This window comes from Adelges cooleyi, unplaced genomic scaffold, assembly GCF_023614345.1.
Source record: "Adelges cooleyi isolate 19-005CV unplaced genomic scaffold, UGA_ACOO_1.1 ACOO_flye_CR_arks_rails_tigmint_CR_PRNA_30, whole genome shotgun sequence".
Classification (NCBI taxonomy): Eukaryota; Metazoa; Arthropoda; class Insecta; order Hemiptera; family Adelgidae; genus Adelges; species Adelges cooleyi.
The window spans coordinates 5,070,755-5,087,264 of NW_026095971.1; the positions used below are offsets into that span (position 1 = coordinate 5,070,755).

General features: G+C 32.0%; 1 protein-coding gene across 2 annotated transcripts in view; it reads left to right on the forward strand.

Annotated features, from left to right (window-relative positions):
• Positions 1-16,510, forward strand: part of LOC126839114 (spectrin beta chain, non-erythrocytic 1) — a 43,012-nt gene that overhangs the window by 11,207 nt on the left and 15,295 nt on the right. For both annotated transcript variants that reach the window (XM_050574173.1, XM_050574174.1), the window contains exons 2-17: positions 11,701-11,858; positions 11,924-12,091; positions 12,649-12,765; positions 12,828-12,936; positions 13,002-13,166; positions 13,250-13,362; positions 13,440-13,627; positions 13,700-13,925; positions 13,985-14,329; positions 14,399-14,616; positions 14,685-14,862; positions 14,942-15,133; positions 15,217-15,429; positions 15,621-15,824; positions 15,889-16,114; positions 16,237-16,490. In XM_050574173.1, coding sequence (XP_050430130.1) covers positions 11,739-11,858; positions 11,924-12,091; positions 12,649-12,765; positions 12,828-12,936; positions 13,002-13,166; positions 13,250-13,362; positions 13,440-13,627; positions 13,700-13,925; positions 13,985-14,329; positions 14,399-14,616; positions 14,685-14,862; positions 14,942-15,133; positions 15,217-15,429; positions 15,621-15,824; positions 15,889-16,114; positions 16,237-16,490 — 3,036 coding nt within the window. In that variant the 5' untranslated portion in view covers positions 11,701-11,738. The remainder of the gene's footprint in view (positions 1-11,700; positions 11,859-11,923; positions 12,092-12,648; positions 12,766-12,827; positions 12,937-13,001; positions 13,167-13,249; positions 13,363-13,439; positions 13,628-13,699; positions 13,926-13,984; positions 14,330-14,398; positions 14,617-14,684; positions 14,863-14,941; positions 15,134-15,216; positions 15,430-15,620; positions 15,825-15,888; positions 16,115-16,236; positions 16,491-16,510) is intronic.

The following is a 16,510-nucleotide window of genomic DNA, read 5'->3' on the forward strand; positions in this document are numbered from 1 at the left end:
TTATGCTTATAAATGACCAATTAACATTTAATTGAACAACAGGTTATATAAGTCACAACTAAATAATACAAACAAAGATCAAAATATTTAATTGATTACGTTGCTAATAGACTAATTATTACATTGCAATTGTTGACAGTCCACTTACGAAACAATTATATCAATATAAAAATCGATCATCAAATCCATAGAAAAAAATAAAACTACATTTTCCCTAATGATAAACGAGCGGTAAAAAATATGAAATTATTATTAGTTAATTCTGTGTTGTTTACAATCGTTCATGAAAACTCAAATATGACTAGATCCGTTAGCACAATTCAATAATTTTGTATTGCTTTAAACTGAAATGTTTAATATTTATAAAGCGATAAGGAACTCGAAATAAAATCCAAAACGCCAACGTTAGCAACCAGTTTTACAATATGACTCTATAAAAAGTTATGTCGATAATTTATGTAAGTAACAAATCACATGATATATTAACCTTTTGGCGACGTTGACCGGCCGAATTGCTGTTTAGATGAGTACGTAAGTTATGTGTAGAAAAAAATACTAGCGATTCTCGAATGTATTGGTTTTTTATACGAGTATAGGTGTATTTTTTAGCTAATAAGTGTCATACGTACATGTATATATTATAATCGCAGTCAGCAACTTTGTATTATGTACATTATATTAATATGTATGTCAACGTTTATGACGTTCAACCCGGTATTAAAAATGTGTAAAAACCATTAATGGGCTCAATATTTTAATGTGCTTTAAAGAACAATTGTGTTGTGCTGCAACAGAACTACGTATGTGATCAAATAAAAGGCGTTGGTAGTAGATATTATAATAATATTATTATTGTCTGTATTGGTGTAAAAATCAAACGCATTACACATATAACGTGCATATGTACTCTACGCTTTGAATATAATAAAACGGCATTTAACTATTAACGTTGAATACAATACATTATAATAATTATGATTGACTACGCATAAGTCGATCTTCAATTACTGATATTTTTTTAACGTCACCTTTATTATTACTACCATTATACAAAATTAAACATAAGTTTAAGCAATACAAATAAGGAAAAATAACCATAACCTATATTTTCTAATATAATATCGAATTTATTATTTTTGAAGTTTATATTTTTAACAACTTTGTCATCCAATCATTAAAATAATCAATTCAATTTAGCTCAAGCGTTCTGTAAATTTTACTTTTTCTTTGTACATTATCTTTTGTCATAAAGAAATCATAAAGTAGTTTTTCTACAATATTCATGTCATCATATTATAACACATTACTTTGGTCATACAAATGCATTTTTTAATTGTTCAATCTCGTATTAATCCGTCGTCAAATATATTATATACATCGATTATTTTTAAATTAACTATAATTACTCTTTATTTATTATTCGACATTTTAAAGCGATTTAATGACATTTGTTAATAAGGCTTAAGTGCATATATTTAGACCAACTTCTCTTACCAATCGTCCAACAAGTCATTTTCTCAATCTTACACTGTTTTTTACATTTTAGCATAGTATTATAATAAATTAAGCCCATCGCTCATGCTGTCATGATAATACGAAAACGTGTTTACATTATACAAAAAACACGTCACCGCATTTTGAAACCAAAGTTCCGAATTGTCATCTGCCAGTAGAAGTGTTAAACTTTTGGGGGACGTCTCGGCGGTCTTATTGTAGTTTATACTATTATGTATTCCGTATGGAGTTGTGAAATTTCATTGAGTGTGCTGTACCGAAAATGCATAAAAAAACAAATGTCTTGAAATTGAATTTCGCCGCATGCACAACGAAGACATGCCAATTTCTCGTGCCAAATACGGTTGGTTTGGTTAGCGGTATTGTCTTGCTGTTGGCGGCCCGTGACTTCCAGCGATTGTAAATTAAGATAGCGCATATTAAATTTATACGATAATAATTACAACATTAAAAATATCATATACCGATCCATATAGTAGTTCATCGAGATGCTCCACTTCTATATTACCAATAAACTCCGTTTAAATTTGATTTTCCAAAAAATTCATATTATCCACAAAGCCACGAAAAAATATCGCAGTGTATTTTGGTTGGACATACTGTTATTGTTACTATGGATTGTACCGCATGGAAAGGAGCGCTATTACAAATTGGTAATAACAAACGGTCACGACATTTCGTAGGTTGACACGAAAAATTATTAAATTAATATCGTATTATCATTTCTCTAAATAATATTACCATAGAAATTACTAATTAGGAATTAGCTTTATGCAAATATATTTAACATACTACTTACTATTTTTAGTTTGTGACAACTATCGTGTTTCCTTTATATTTAAAAATAATTACTTACTATACTTACTTTTTTCCTACTAATAAGGAGTTTCCATATTTTTTAATACGAATTTTTTGTTAATATATTCTTAGATAAAAAAAAACCTTTACGAAACATGTATACATAATTTAAGCGCGGTACGTGTACGGCTCAATTTTTAATCAATTTTGGACCAAGGAAATTTGAATTCGTGGGCTCATCGTTTTGGTTTTGGAAGTATGATAAGTTTTAACTAAACAATAAAAAAACGATTTCAACAAAATCGATATGACAAACATTGTAGTTTATATTATATTCACTTGTTAATCTAAAGTCTAAACGCTTTTGATGTTATTAATTATTGTTAGACGTAGACTGAGTCCACAACAAAAAAATGCATGTCGCTAACATTTGTACTATAATTAACTTAGTATGCGTCATTAGTGTACATTTTGTACATACATACATTGCATTTTACTAATTAAAATCATGTTAAAACAAAATAGAAACCTACTTTTATTGTGAAAATTATTTTTAATGCCAATAAATGAGCTCAATGAGCCAAGTCTTGAAACAACTTGAGTTAAACGACTACAGAAGAATAAATTAAAATTATACTTAATGTTAATTTAACGTCGGTTGTCCTGCAGTGTTTTTTCAAACTGCAAACACATTAATATCAAAATACCGTACACAGTTTTATTAAATTAACGACGTGTAATATTTTTCACGAATTCAAATGAACGCCTGAAACCAAACCGTAACACGTACTAATTAGTGTTCATTCAACGTTTTGTTCAGCTGTTTTCGTACGTAGTACTTGTGATTATAATTGTCAAAAACGGACATTTTCTAAACACGAGTTTGCGTGTCGTACAAGTGAACTTTTTTTGGTTTGCTACATCTGTGGACGACCGGCTACACTACTGTATGCTGTGCAAACACATGTATTTTCGATCTATTCGCTGAAACGTGACGAAGCGACCGTATGTGTATATTTGTGTCCTTGCTGGAGACCCGTACTGCAGGCCATGTGTCCACCAGATGCGATGGTGGTTTTTCGGACAGAAGAAAATATGTGTTTAAATAATTTTTACGGACAAGCCGAGTGTGCAGTGTGTATGTGTATGTGTGAGCTGTTATACGCGTTATATTATTTTGGACTGGCCGAGGAATGACTACGCGTACAAACGCACAAAAAAAAAAGTCACAGCGTACGTGAGATGCCGTCAACGCGATTGTATCGGAAATCGTCGAATTGTATTATACTATTATATTGTATACTTTACAACTAGAAATATTGAGTTTATCGGTGGAACTGTTGGTTTGTTTGTTTTCATGTGCGTCGCGTCTCCTTTATAGAATACCAGTAACTCGACTAATTATGTATTGGTCAGATTTCTAACGATAAAAGTTTTTATCATTTTTTTTTTTACCTTAGAGCGTTTTATAAAATATTTCTTTGGTCCGTTTTGCCTAACGAGACCGTACGTGTTGAACAAACAACGTTTTACAGGTCGTGTACAAACCGTCGAGCGTTCACTTTTATCGGAGGTAGAATATTGGTTAAAAAAGGATAGAAAGAAATGAATGACCGTTGTTGTTGCCTTAATCGTCACACAAACGACAAAATATGAAAGTAATGTCTGCAGCAGTATACGAATAGGTGTGGCCGTAGCCTACCGCAGTGTTGTGTGTATGGTTTGATCGTTTTATTTCGTTAATTCGCAAAACAACTGTATTGTCCCGCGCAATACCATATAGTTTAGGAGATTATTCTATAGTTTCCTTCTTTGCCAATTTAGAGTTAACTTGTACTTTCCCAAGCAATCGCATCAAATATTTACTTACAATTGGTTCTTGTTAGTGCAAGCGCATTGAAAAAGTGTTCTTAGAGTATTTAAAAGTTATAAGTATAACGTATTACGTTCTAGTGTTTTTTTTTTTTTATTGTCAAGATCTTTTGGGTAGTCAGGCGAGGTCAGGATATTGCATTATTTGTTTTAATTACGGCCACGCGTATTTTTAACCGCAAAATATGTAGTTACAGGTAACGTAATGCATTTAAACGCACCACGGTAAAACAACAATGTGGTTCCAGGTGACTGATTTTTGACAAAACCTCAACGCATGCCGGCACGGCTGTAGGAACTAAAACACGCTCGGGAACAATAATATAATTCTTCTTTTATATTTATTTTAATATAATAGATATATATATATGTAACATTAAAACGATATTTCCGGTACTCTTTCGTTTCTAAATCAACGTGATAAAAAAAAAACAATAATAATATGTATGTGTGCAAACATTTTCTGTGATGTTATTCTGCTTCAAAGGAATCGTCTTGCCTCGAGCTTTCATAGATGAAACTTACCGGAGGCGTTTAACGCGTGTTGATGATGTCTTTCGGGTGTCATAATTTTATATCAACAACGAAAAATGATCATTTACCGTCTCAGATCGTCTTATAACTCGTCGAGAAAAAAAACCAATACTGTTTCCACTTTATTCCAGAATCCGACGGATCAGTATTGCACTGATAACACCAGCTAGGAATTATAATATTAAATTAGGTCATTTGATTTTACGACCCTTCCGATACACAACTATCCTAAATACGACCACGTGTATGTGTCTATATTGGTTAAAACACAAAATACATTGATGGTTTCTCGAAATTCATCTGCGTAGGATGTGCCTCTAAGGCAAAACATAAATGCAGCTTTTTTAACATCATCAGCAGTCAGATTTTACAGGTGGTTTTACACTCTTATACATTTTTTCTATACTACCATTTTTCCAATATCTCGCAACGTTGTCGAAAATTATAAATTGTTTGTCTGCTTTGTAAATTATTTTTTATCATAATATTAGCAATTTTGAAGTTTATATTAATGAAAAAATGTTTATTTCATTAACATACTGATTATTGATTTATAAATAAACTAGTCAACTGACTAGGAAAATGAGAAACTAAAACAACTGATGTCGCCTATCGAATCACTATAAAATTTAATACAACACTTTTTATTTGTTTTCCTATAATACAAAAAGAGTCACTGGAAGTAATTTATGAGGTTTTTTTACGTGGCTGCAAAAGAACTAGGGTAACGTGTTTAGGTGATGACAGTAAATCTTTATTTATGTGATCTATGATATCGATCTATATCATTTAGGTATCTAGAATAAAACATTTTTTTTTCAATTTTAGAAGAGGAGTCCATCGTATCTAGTGTACTATGTTCATCTTACTTCTTAGATTCAAATTCTATATATTTACTCTTTGATTAATAATGACTCGTTAGTTATACAGCATATTAAGAGAAGTGAATGTTAGATAATAATAATATTAAAATTATACAATAACTGTATGTTCAACAAACAATTCAGTAATAAAAAAAAACCCGGTCAGCATTACGAAAAAAAGACGCACAACTAAATAATAAAACAATAAACTTTAATGTAACTTTATGTTAATCGAATGTACGCTCAACTTGTTTGTTCTACTTTTTCGTGTGTACATTTCTTCTTCTGTTTACTGTTGCGTCGCGTCGTCTTCTTGTTCTCTTTCTACAGAAATGTATATCATGATATCATTTTACGACCATGTATGTAATTCTAGTAAAATTACGAAATATCAATGATATCCTTGTGAGTATGATAATGTATAAAAAAATCTATGCTTGAATGGCCGACTGATAAAACAACTCCGCATCGATAATAACAACAATAACACCCTTCAGGCTCAGCCGATGGTCTTTTCGTATCGCAATTTTGGTTGGTTTACGGTCGAAATAATATCAAAACAACAATATCACACACACACACACACACACACACACACACACACACATGACGATGACAACAACTCTCGCTTCTATATTAATAGGTATATTGTATGGTCTATGTCGTATCCCCGCCACGGTCGCTGGTAAATATTGTCCCGGGTCACTGACATTATACTCGCACGATACGCACAACACAACACACACACACAAACACAATAAGGACATGGACTTAGCTCTAATCAATATTAGCTATACGTACACGGTTGTATGCCTACCTGTGTGCTTGCCGATAATTCTGGGTAATCTGTTGTGCGCAGAAAACCACGTTTTCACACGTAAATGACTTACACGACAAGTTGGTCCCACTAACGAGGTTTTGGGAAGCAACGCTCCAACGCCTCATTGTGTGTACAATATATAATTACTATTATTATAGTCGTGAGCCTCTGACATAATGCTGGCACGTCAAACGCCGCGTCTCACCAAAACATTCTGTACGTATCACAGGACTAGACACTTTGTACTTTGGTGGAGTTGATGATGTTGATGACGATAACGGTGGTAATAATAAGCGCTCGAGTTTCGCTAAGTAGTAATTACCTCAATAGTCCCACGGGTTTTGGGTTGACAAGATCGCGACAATACCTGTTAAGGTAAATGAATTACCCTGACACGACCACCGTCCAGGCAATATAGACAAGCGCTATATAAATACATTTGCTCGAAAATGTCGTGGCCAGTATAGGTCTATTCTTCTAATCAATCAGAACGGAAAGTCTTGCACAGGCATTCGTATTGGATGGGCAGTGCTTTCTTCGTCGATTAGGCAGTGTAATGTAATTCGTATTAGTATCGTGTTCATAGCTTACAGAAATATCAAAAATTATAAGACGTTGTTTTTATTTTGCCTGTTTGTTTCGGTTTGTATCGAGGGCTATGACTTATATTTGAAGTAATATTGGACGATTGTAAATTGCGCCAAAATAATTAGGTCAATAGTAAAATTGCTAAGACTTTTTTTTTTCGTATCTTGTCAAAAAGGTGGTAGTAAACTGCACAGAATTTGTTTGCTCCCTTTAAAGTAAATTTCGCTGAACTCAACTCTTTACCTGAGATATAAAATATATATTGATTACTCAATTAGATTTCATTATAGCTTTTACAATGGTTACATCGGTTTTTGTATTTCTACTCTCTATAGATTCGCATCGAAGCGTTGTTTTATTAAGAAACAAAGCAAAACTCGCGCCTTAAGACATCCGTGCAATATATTTGACGGAGGATCAGAAATATCGCCTAAAACTTTACGTTTACTGTTTTGTGTCGCTCCAGTAATTTAGTCTCATATTTTTCTTTGCCGTTAAGAAGCTCGCCCGAACAACAATATTTAAATCCATTTTTAATGAATTGACTATATTTGTGTAAAGTACCTTTAAAAATAGCTTTTTGATATAGTAGAAACTACTTAGCTGAACGTTTGTATGTGTAGTTTACCATACTTATTACCATACTGATAATATTTCTGTCGTGATCAACTAGCCGATAATACATGCGATACATTTGCGACGCAGTTCACTTGTTAATTGCGAGTAGACAAAATCGATCGGCGCAATATACCGTTGCCTAGTAATATATTATAAATAAACGTTAACTTATTTCTCACGCTTTCGGACCAAAACTATTCCGGATAATGGAATCCATTCTAGATGTTTAACTGCTCCCTTAAAAGTTCTATTGAGAAGAGCTATAAACGAAACCCGAAATCGAATCTATCTGTACATTTACATGTCTTAACGCAGTAAGAAAGTCGTAAAAATTGTTTTATGTCTCATTAAATACGCGACACATTGAAACGAATTCCTCGTGAACTCGGGATGTGTGTATTCTAACACATTTATAGACTTAATTTCATCCGTTATATGTTTAAAACACAAGTCAAGACGTCCATTAATTTTACAGAATTCATTTTTGAAAACCACAAATCCATAGACCAAAATTATCTTTTATTTGTTTGGTATATTAATTTATCACACTAATGCTGACTTATTTATCTGTACTAACAGTTGAAGGCGGTAAATATTTAGTGTATGCGGTACTCATTCTTGTTTACATATTTTATTTACCCAGAAAACATCTCGGGAGTGGTTAACAGATAAAGATAGACACTTATTGCGCAAACCGAATAACGTAGACAATTCTCTGAAACATTTATCCTCATACAAAATTCAAATAAGCGTTCATAAAATAAACATTGAATCTCTAAATTTAAAACTGACATTTTCATTGAACATACTTCTGATATGTATCCTGTCAATTGCAGTCATAATATTATTTTACTAAAAATCATAATCACAACAGCATTTCGATCCGTCTAAAAGCAACTCGTGACTTGGGTAGTTCGCTATATTTATTAAAGTTGTTTCCGTACAAATAAATGTTAACAGGTTTTTTTTCATCTTAAAAAAACATTATGATAGATTTTTTACAAAAAGTAACAGAACGTTTTCTGCTTGAATAAAAGAGGCCATGGTGCGCGTTTTCTGATTTTCGATGGTTAATTATACGCCAGAATCAACGTTATAAATCTGATACGGCCGTGTTGTTTTCCTGGTTACTAATGTATAACGGGAAATATCGTATAAAAACCAAAACCAATGTATCTCATAGTGATTTTCTTTAATTGTCAAAAATCACGCTCGTATCATCGTAAAAAAAATTGTATCCAAACAAAAAGTGAATATGATGTGGGAGGACACTTATCGGCCAGATGTTTCACTCTGGAACTAGTAGCAGTCAACAAAACGTATTGTGTTTTCATGACGAAGAGTTTTCGCTCGCTTTTATGAGTTACCTACTTAATAATATGTCATTTGTATAATATAGTATTAATTCTGCAACAATAACATATTCTTTTATCTCGCGAACACTAAATTTTCTAAGACCATTTTTAGTTGTCGAGTTTGTTGTAAATGCTACGAGGGCGTTTTACGCAAAGCTATGTTCCGTCGGGCTAAGGTCCTCGAGCCATAATTATTATAATAAAAAAACAACACATTCCCTTTGGTTATGACATAACTAGGTTACAAATTACACGTTTAGCGAACCATTTTCACGATGAGCCTAGTGCATTGCTTAATACGATTTCTACTCCGGTGACGATATTGCGGGAGGAAATGAGAAACATTTAACTCCAAATGTACAAGTATTCATATTAATAAAACTGAAAACGAGCATTCAACGCGTTACTTTTAATTAACACACTTGACTTGTGAAATTGCTCGTTGGTATGCAAAATTAAAAAAATACTTTTTAAAAATAATTTATGGTTACACGTGACATGTGAGGTAATAAAATATGGCGGTAATCTTCTAGAAAGATATTATATAGTTTATTCCATAGTACTTAATGAACGGGGTCTATTATTCATAGATAAATGAGCTGCTATAACTTTCAAAAATAAGCTGGACACGTAGATAATTATTGTGCATAGATGGCATACATTGTTACATAGATACAAACTAATCAGGAATTTTCATTATTTCGGAGCTGACTGACAGGGGTCAACTATTATTTACCGTCATTTAAACGAAACAGGCAATGTTTACTGTTCAGCATAGTATAACAAACATTAACTAATGACATTATTTAGGTAAATAACAGCTAAATGAAATTTGAGTATTAATATACTCTAGACAATTTGTAAATTCTGAATAAACTTACTATATAAATTTAAAAAAAAACAGCAATTGAACTAGGACAAGAGAACACAGGAAAACTCGACTTCTCTGAATTTTTTTTTTAGATATATCCAAATATTAATAAAATGTTTTAACATACCTACTTAAATGTGCCCTTCTGTATTTTATTGATTTATAATTCAAGCACTATTAAACCAAACGACCAGACATAAATTGTAAGTTCTTCAAACAAATGGCATTACCAACTATAAAAAAAATGTATTAATTATGTAACATTTTCCACTTGTAGAAAATCGTATACTCGCTTATAGCACGATTTTACTGTTATTCTTGTTAAAGTTACTGATGTTGTAATACTTACCTATTATAAATTATTTGTAATTCGTACTGTATAATCGGCATTTACTGAAAACTATAATACAGATAATATGTAACATAGTTTTAAGATTTATAATAATATTATAAATTAGTGCGAATAAGTAAAAACACTAAATAACTTAAGTTAGGGTTTACGCAGCTATGTATAGAACATAATTATATATAGTTAAAAAAAACAATACAAGAACAATCATCGCACATATATTTATAATTTTTTATCATATCAAAACGTTTGTAGTACTAAAAGAAATAATTGTATTAATTAAAAATCGAATTATTTATTTTTTTAATTTTTATTTATTGAAAATGTAATATATTTTATGCTTTAATCCAAGAATATAAATATATACATCGTATCTTAAATAATAATAACCAAATTTAACAAACAAACTCATCAAATTAAAACAACTTCATGAAAATCGTCCAACTACTGACTTGAATGAGGAGCAGATGTAACTACCGCAATTCACAAATACTATAAATTCATAAGATCCAACTTTCGAAACGTATCTGAATAATTTACAACAGTATAGTAATAGGAGTCGTCCAATGTTATATTATTATACTTATGTTTTGCGATTTCTAATCAAATCGCACGTCCAAACTTGTCCTTACCAAAAACCGTCCACGAGACGTTCGATGATGAACATTTGATTGGGTTTATTTTCCGACTTCTTTTTCCGGCTTCAAAATTAAAAGAAACCGCAAAACTTTTACGAAGGACGTAACTGTCAAGATGTGGCATTTAATCGCTAGCCAAGGATTACTATGTATATAAAACAAAATAAAGAATCCATTTTGAAATTACTCATATTACATAATGTCGAGTAAAATAAGCCTTATTTTGTTTTGGAATGCATAATAGTGTTCAATACAGCAATGAACATTTTTTTGCGATGAATTTTCTTCATATTTCGAATGAAGCAACAATATACTAAAAATTATCACGAATTGTTACTTCGTAATGTTATAGTATTGTGTCTGAGAGCTTCATGCGTTGCGTGACTGCTAATTGAGCAATATGTTATTTAGTTATTTATCTCATCTATGTAATGCAATAACAACAAAACAGCACCTACTGAACAATTCACCTTATTTTCATGACTAGTTTTAAGAATATATTTTTAATTGAGAGTTGAGACGCATAGCGCGGGAAAAGCTCAACCCACAATAAGCTAAATTTCTTTTATTACATTTAACATTCTAGAATGATTTAATATTTCAAAACCAAACTGACCCAACCCTAAAAAACTGATCCACTACATGGTAGTACCTATTTATTTATTTTGGAATTAGTATTTAAACAAATATATTTGTCATTTCTTGAAATAATGAATTTGTGGATTACGCTTTTCTGGCACTATGCTCCTTTCAAAATCCTTTGACGTCAGTGAAAAACAAATTACGATATTGCTTTATAGGGTTTGGGTTGGTCGACTCAAATTGAGTTTCGTGTAAATTATAGAATAGGCATCACATACTTTTTTTTATTTGTTTCAGTGTTGTAAAATGTCCATTCGACATTCGAACGCAACGAGATGACGCAGAGGGAAGATGTACTTAAGTTCGAACAGGGGCGTATTAAAGCCCTTCAAGAGGAGCGGCTGCACATACAGAAAAAGACTTTTACCAAATGGATGAACTCCTTCTTGCAAAAGGCAAATACAAGGAATTAACAAATTAGTTTGCGTCTTTTACAAATTTTAATTTAAAACCAATATAGGTGAGAATGGAAGTGGACGACTTGTTTGTGGACCTGGCGGACGGCAGAAAGCTCCTCAAACTCTTAGAAATAATTTCCGGCGAAAAGTTAGGAAAACCTAATAACGGCCGCATGCGAGTACACAAAGTGGAAAACGTCAACAAAAGCTTAGCATTCCTTCATACAAAGGTAATCAATGACTCCCGTTTTATTATGATAAACATTGAGTCCTGATGTTATTTATTAAATATTTATTATTAAATACCTAAATTTTCCCTTTGGCATCGCTCAATCTGCCACATTATCCATCGCAGGCCCTGATTTCATGGTCTCCATCTGTCACGTAAGGACATTTTTTTCTTTTCCCGTTTAAGATTTGGACACAACCTTCTTCCCGCTTTCTCATTCCTCATCTCTTTAAACTCCTCTCCACATTGCACCTTGCATGATTTAACAGCCATTTGTGATTTTTCTTCTTTTTCATTGTCCTACACTCTCTCCCCATAGAGTTATCCTCTTTAACTTCCTATCCTCTTTGGGTGTTAATGACCCTAACTCCTTAAATATTCTGTATTCCCATTCAGTTCCTATCGTCCAATCTATCCTCAAATTCATCCTCGATGAATCTATCGTTAATTTGTGTAATCGTTGAGCTGCAATATTTATAATAAAAGCTATAATATATATATAAATATATAAATAATAAATAATTAATATTTAACGTTAACATTTTTATACCTACTTAGGTGAGACTGGAAAGTATAGGAGCCGAAGACATTGTTGACGGTAACCCTAGATTAATTTTGGGGCTTATTTGGACGATTATTTTAAGATTTCAAATTCAAGAAATTGAAATTGACGTGGTAAGTAGTTGGAGTAAAACGGTGCATTCAAAAATCATTTTTTTAAAAAATTAAAATTTCAGGATGAAGAAAATGAAAGCAGTGAAAAAAAATCTGCTAAGGATGCTTTGCTATTGTGGTGTCAAAGAAAAACAAACGGTTACAAAGGTGTCAATATACAAGATTTTACTGGTAAATAATGATTTAATGATAATTTGTAAAAATTACTCGTCATTAACTTTGATCTAAATTTATAGGATCTTGGAGGAACGGTTTGGGATTCAATGCGTTAATACATTCTCACAGGCCAGACTTGCTTGATTACTCATCACTAGACAAGAATACTAACATCGATAACCTAAACATAGCGTTTGACGTAGCCAACAATGAATTGGGAATCCCACGGCTACTTGATGCCGAAGGTAAACACTAAAATTTAACCGTAATCTATTGAACTTAACTATAATTAATAATATTTAATTTGAAAATTGTAAAAATAAAACAGATGTTGATATAAACCGACCTGATGAAAAATCTGTGATCACTTATGTCGCCTCTTATTATCACACGTTTGCAAGGATGAAGAATGAAATGAAAAGCGGTCGCAGAATAGCAAATGTAATTGCATATTTAAGCAAAATTCTTGTTTAATATTTTGTGGTATCAGTTTTTTCACTTTTGTATTTGGCTTTCAGATACTCGGTCAGCTCATGGACACTGATAAAAAGAAAATTATTTATGAGCAGCTAACTTCCGACCTGTTAGAATGGATACGGATGAAAATCAAAGAGCTCGAAAATCACAACTTTCCCAATTCCCTAGAGGGAATTCAACGAGAGCTGTTGGCGTTCAAAAAATATCGGACCGTAGAAAAACCTCCCAAGTATGATTTAATACAACAACTATAACTCGTAAATCATTAATACATGAATATATTTTATTCACCGTGTAATAGATACATTGAACGCAGTGAAATAGAAGCTCTTTATTTCCATATAAACACATTACTAAAATCACTTAACCAAGGCGTCTTTATACCCCAAGAAGGTCAGTTGATACACGACCTTGAACGTAACTGGGAATCTTTAGAAAGAGCTGAACACAAAAGAGAAGTAGCCTTAAGAGAGGAACTCTTAAGACAAGAGCGGCTAGAACAGTTAAATTATAAATTTGAGAAAAAAGTAAGTAGCTATATTTTTGAACGAAAATAAAAATAGAAATAATTTATGTTTGTTTTTAGAGTGTTCTTCGGGATGGTTATTTAAAAGAAATGATACAAGTTTTAAATGATCCGAGATTCGGAAATAGCCTGACTCAAGTCGACGCTACCGTAAAAAAGCACGAAGCCATTAGTGCTGATATAATGGCTCGAGAGGAAAGGTTTCATGATTTGAACGCTATGAGCGAAGAACTCGTAAAGGAAAACTACCACGGATCCCAGAGAGTGAAGAAGAGGGAAGAGGAAGTTTTACAAAGATGGAAAGATCTTTTAAAACTTTTAGAAAGCCGCAAAGTAAACCTGAACAACATAAGCACTATATTCTCAATGCTTAGAGAAATAGAAACTGTAATGACTACCATAAAGGTAATTATTTTTTAAAAACCTATAAAATGTATTACTTATCCATAAAAAAATATTAATTTGTTTTTAAAGGAAATTGAAGCTACGTATAAGTCTGAAGATGTCGGACCGCATTTATTAGTTGTGGAAGATTTGCTACAGAAACAAAATCTAACTGAAATGCAGACTACAGCTATTGGCGAAACAGTAAGAAGATTAACAAGACAAGGCCAGCAACATGTGCCATCAAAAAATAAAGACGCTGCACTGCTGAAAGAAAGCCTTAGCCAATTAAACATCACATATGACAGGTAGGGTATTATACAAATGATAAAAATATTTATTGTTAAATTCAACTTATTTGGATAATTCGTTATAGATTAACAGAACTAAGTAAAGAGAGGAGATTAAGACTGGAAGAGGCTAGGAACTTTTACCAATTCATCGAAGATCATGAGGATGAAGAGGCTTGGCTTATCGAAAAACAACGAATTTGTAAAGCTGATATTTCTGCAAAAGACCTAAGAGGTGTAATGAGCTTGCAACAAAAACACAAGGTAAAATACAAATAAATTGTGAGTAAGATATATGCATTTAACAATGAAATTTATATCTTGTTATTATTATTACAAATAGGTGTTACTTGATGAAATGAAAGTACATCGTCAGAAATCAGACCAAATATGTAAATCTGGACTTACCATAAGTTCTGGTGAACCAACAGAAATACAATCAAGAGTTGATTCTCTTCAAAGTAATTGGAGCACATTAAACACGCTTTCACAGCTGAGAACTAAACAGCTTCAAGACGCCGCTGAAGCTTATCAAGTACAGAAAATATACATTAATTATTCTTTGTTTATTCTCGAGTAATTATTTCCATTTACTTACCTGGTTTGTAATACCCTTAGTTCTACGCTGATGCAAATGAAGCTGAATCTTGGTTACATGAGAGGTTAACCGTACTAGGTACAACCGACTATGGAATAGATGAACCAAGTGCCCAAGCATTACTAGCTCGACATAAAATACTAGAAGAAGAACTGGATGCTTACCAAGGAGACATACAGTCATTAAATATACAATGCGAAAATTTGGTTAAGGCCGGAATATCAAACATTTTGGTAATTCAAATAGTTATTAACTGCTATGTTAGGAGAGTCATTGAATGTTTCTGTTTTTTTGAGACATATATATTATATAATATCATTTTTCGACAAAAATCAAATAAAATTAATACAAATCACTGAATTATTATCATTATTATAACTTATTACACAAATTTATAAATGTTGATTTGTGGTTGTAATTTCAGCTGTCTAATGAAGCTACTCAAAAAGTTCCAACGGAGCCAGTCGAAGAATGGGTCTTTGAAACTAGACTTCTACCCCAAGAAGTTTTAGAAGAAGAAATTATGGAACACGTTGAGCATAGAACTGTTGTAGAAGAACGCCAAGTTCCTCAAGTAAAGAGTTTGTATCCTTTCAGTGGACAAGGAATGACTATGACTAAAGGCGAAGTAATTACCTATTAACATTTGTATGTAAAAGAAACGAGATTTTGCAACTTAATGTTTTTTTTAGGTCATGTTTTTATTGAACAAGACAAATCCAGATTGGTGGAGCGTGAGAAAAGTAAATGGTCAAGATGGCTTTGTTCCAGCAAATTATGTTTGTGAAATTGAACCAAAAATTATGCAAGTATCAGTTAGAAGACCACACGTAGTGAAAAGTACGCGAAAGGTCCCTAAAGTTAAAATGGTCAAACAGAAAGTACGCGTAAAGAAAACAAGGACGCCTGAAAAAGAAGGTAATTAAAATATATTTTAATATAATAATAAATACGTACTATGTACATTATAATATACGTATAAATAATCATGCATATTTTCACCATGTAATATTTAAATTTAAATATTGTTTGAATTGTAGAACCCAAAAAGAAAAATACCGGAAATCTCAATAATGAAAGAAGTATTGAAAAACGAATACTAAAAATAAATGAGACATACACGAAATCGCAAGATTTGGCTAAAAAACGTCACGCACTTTTGGAAGATTCTATCTGTTTATACGGATTTTATCGAGAATGTGATGATTTCGAAAAATGGATCAAAGACAAAGAAAAATTACTTAAAACTGAAGAAAAACTTGATACAGTGGAATCTGCGAAACGCAAATATGAAGTATTTAGTTATTTAACTCT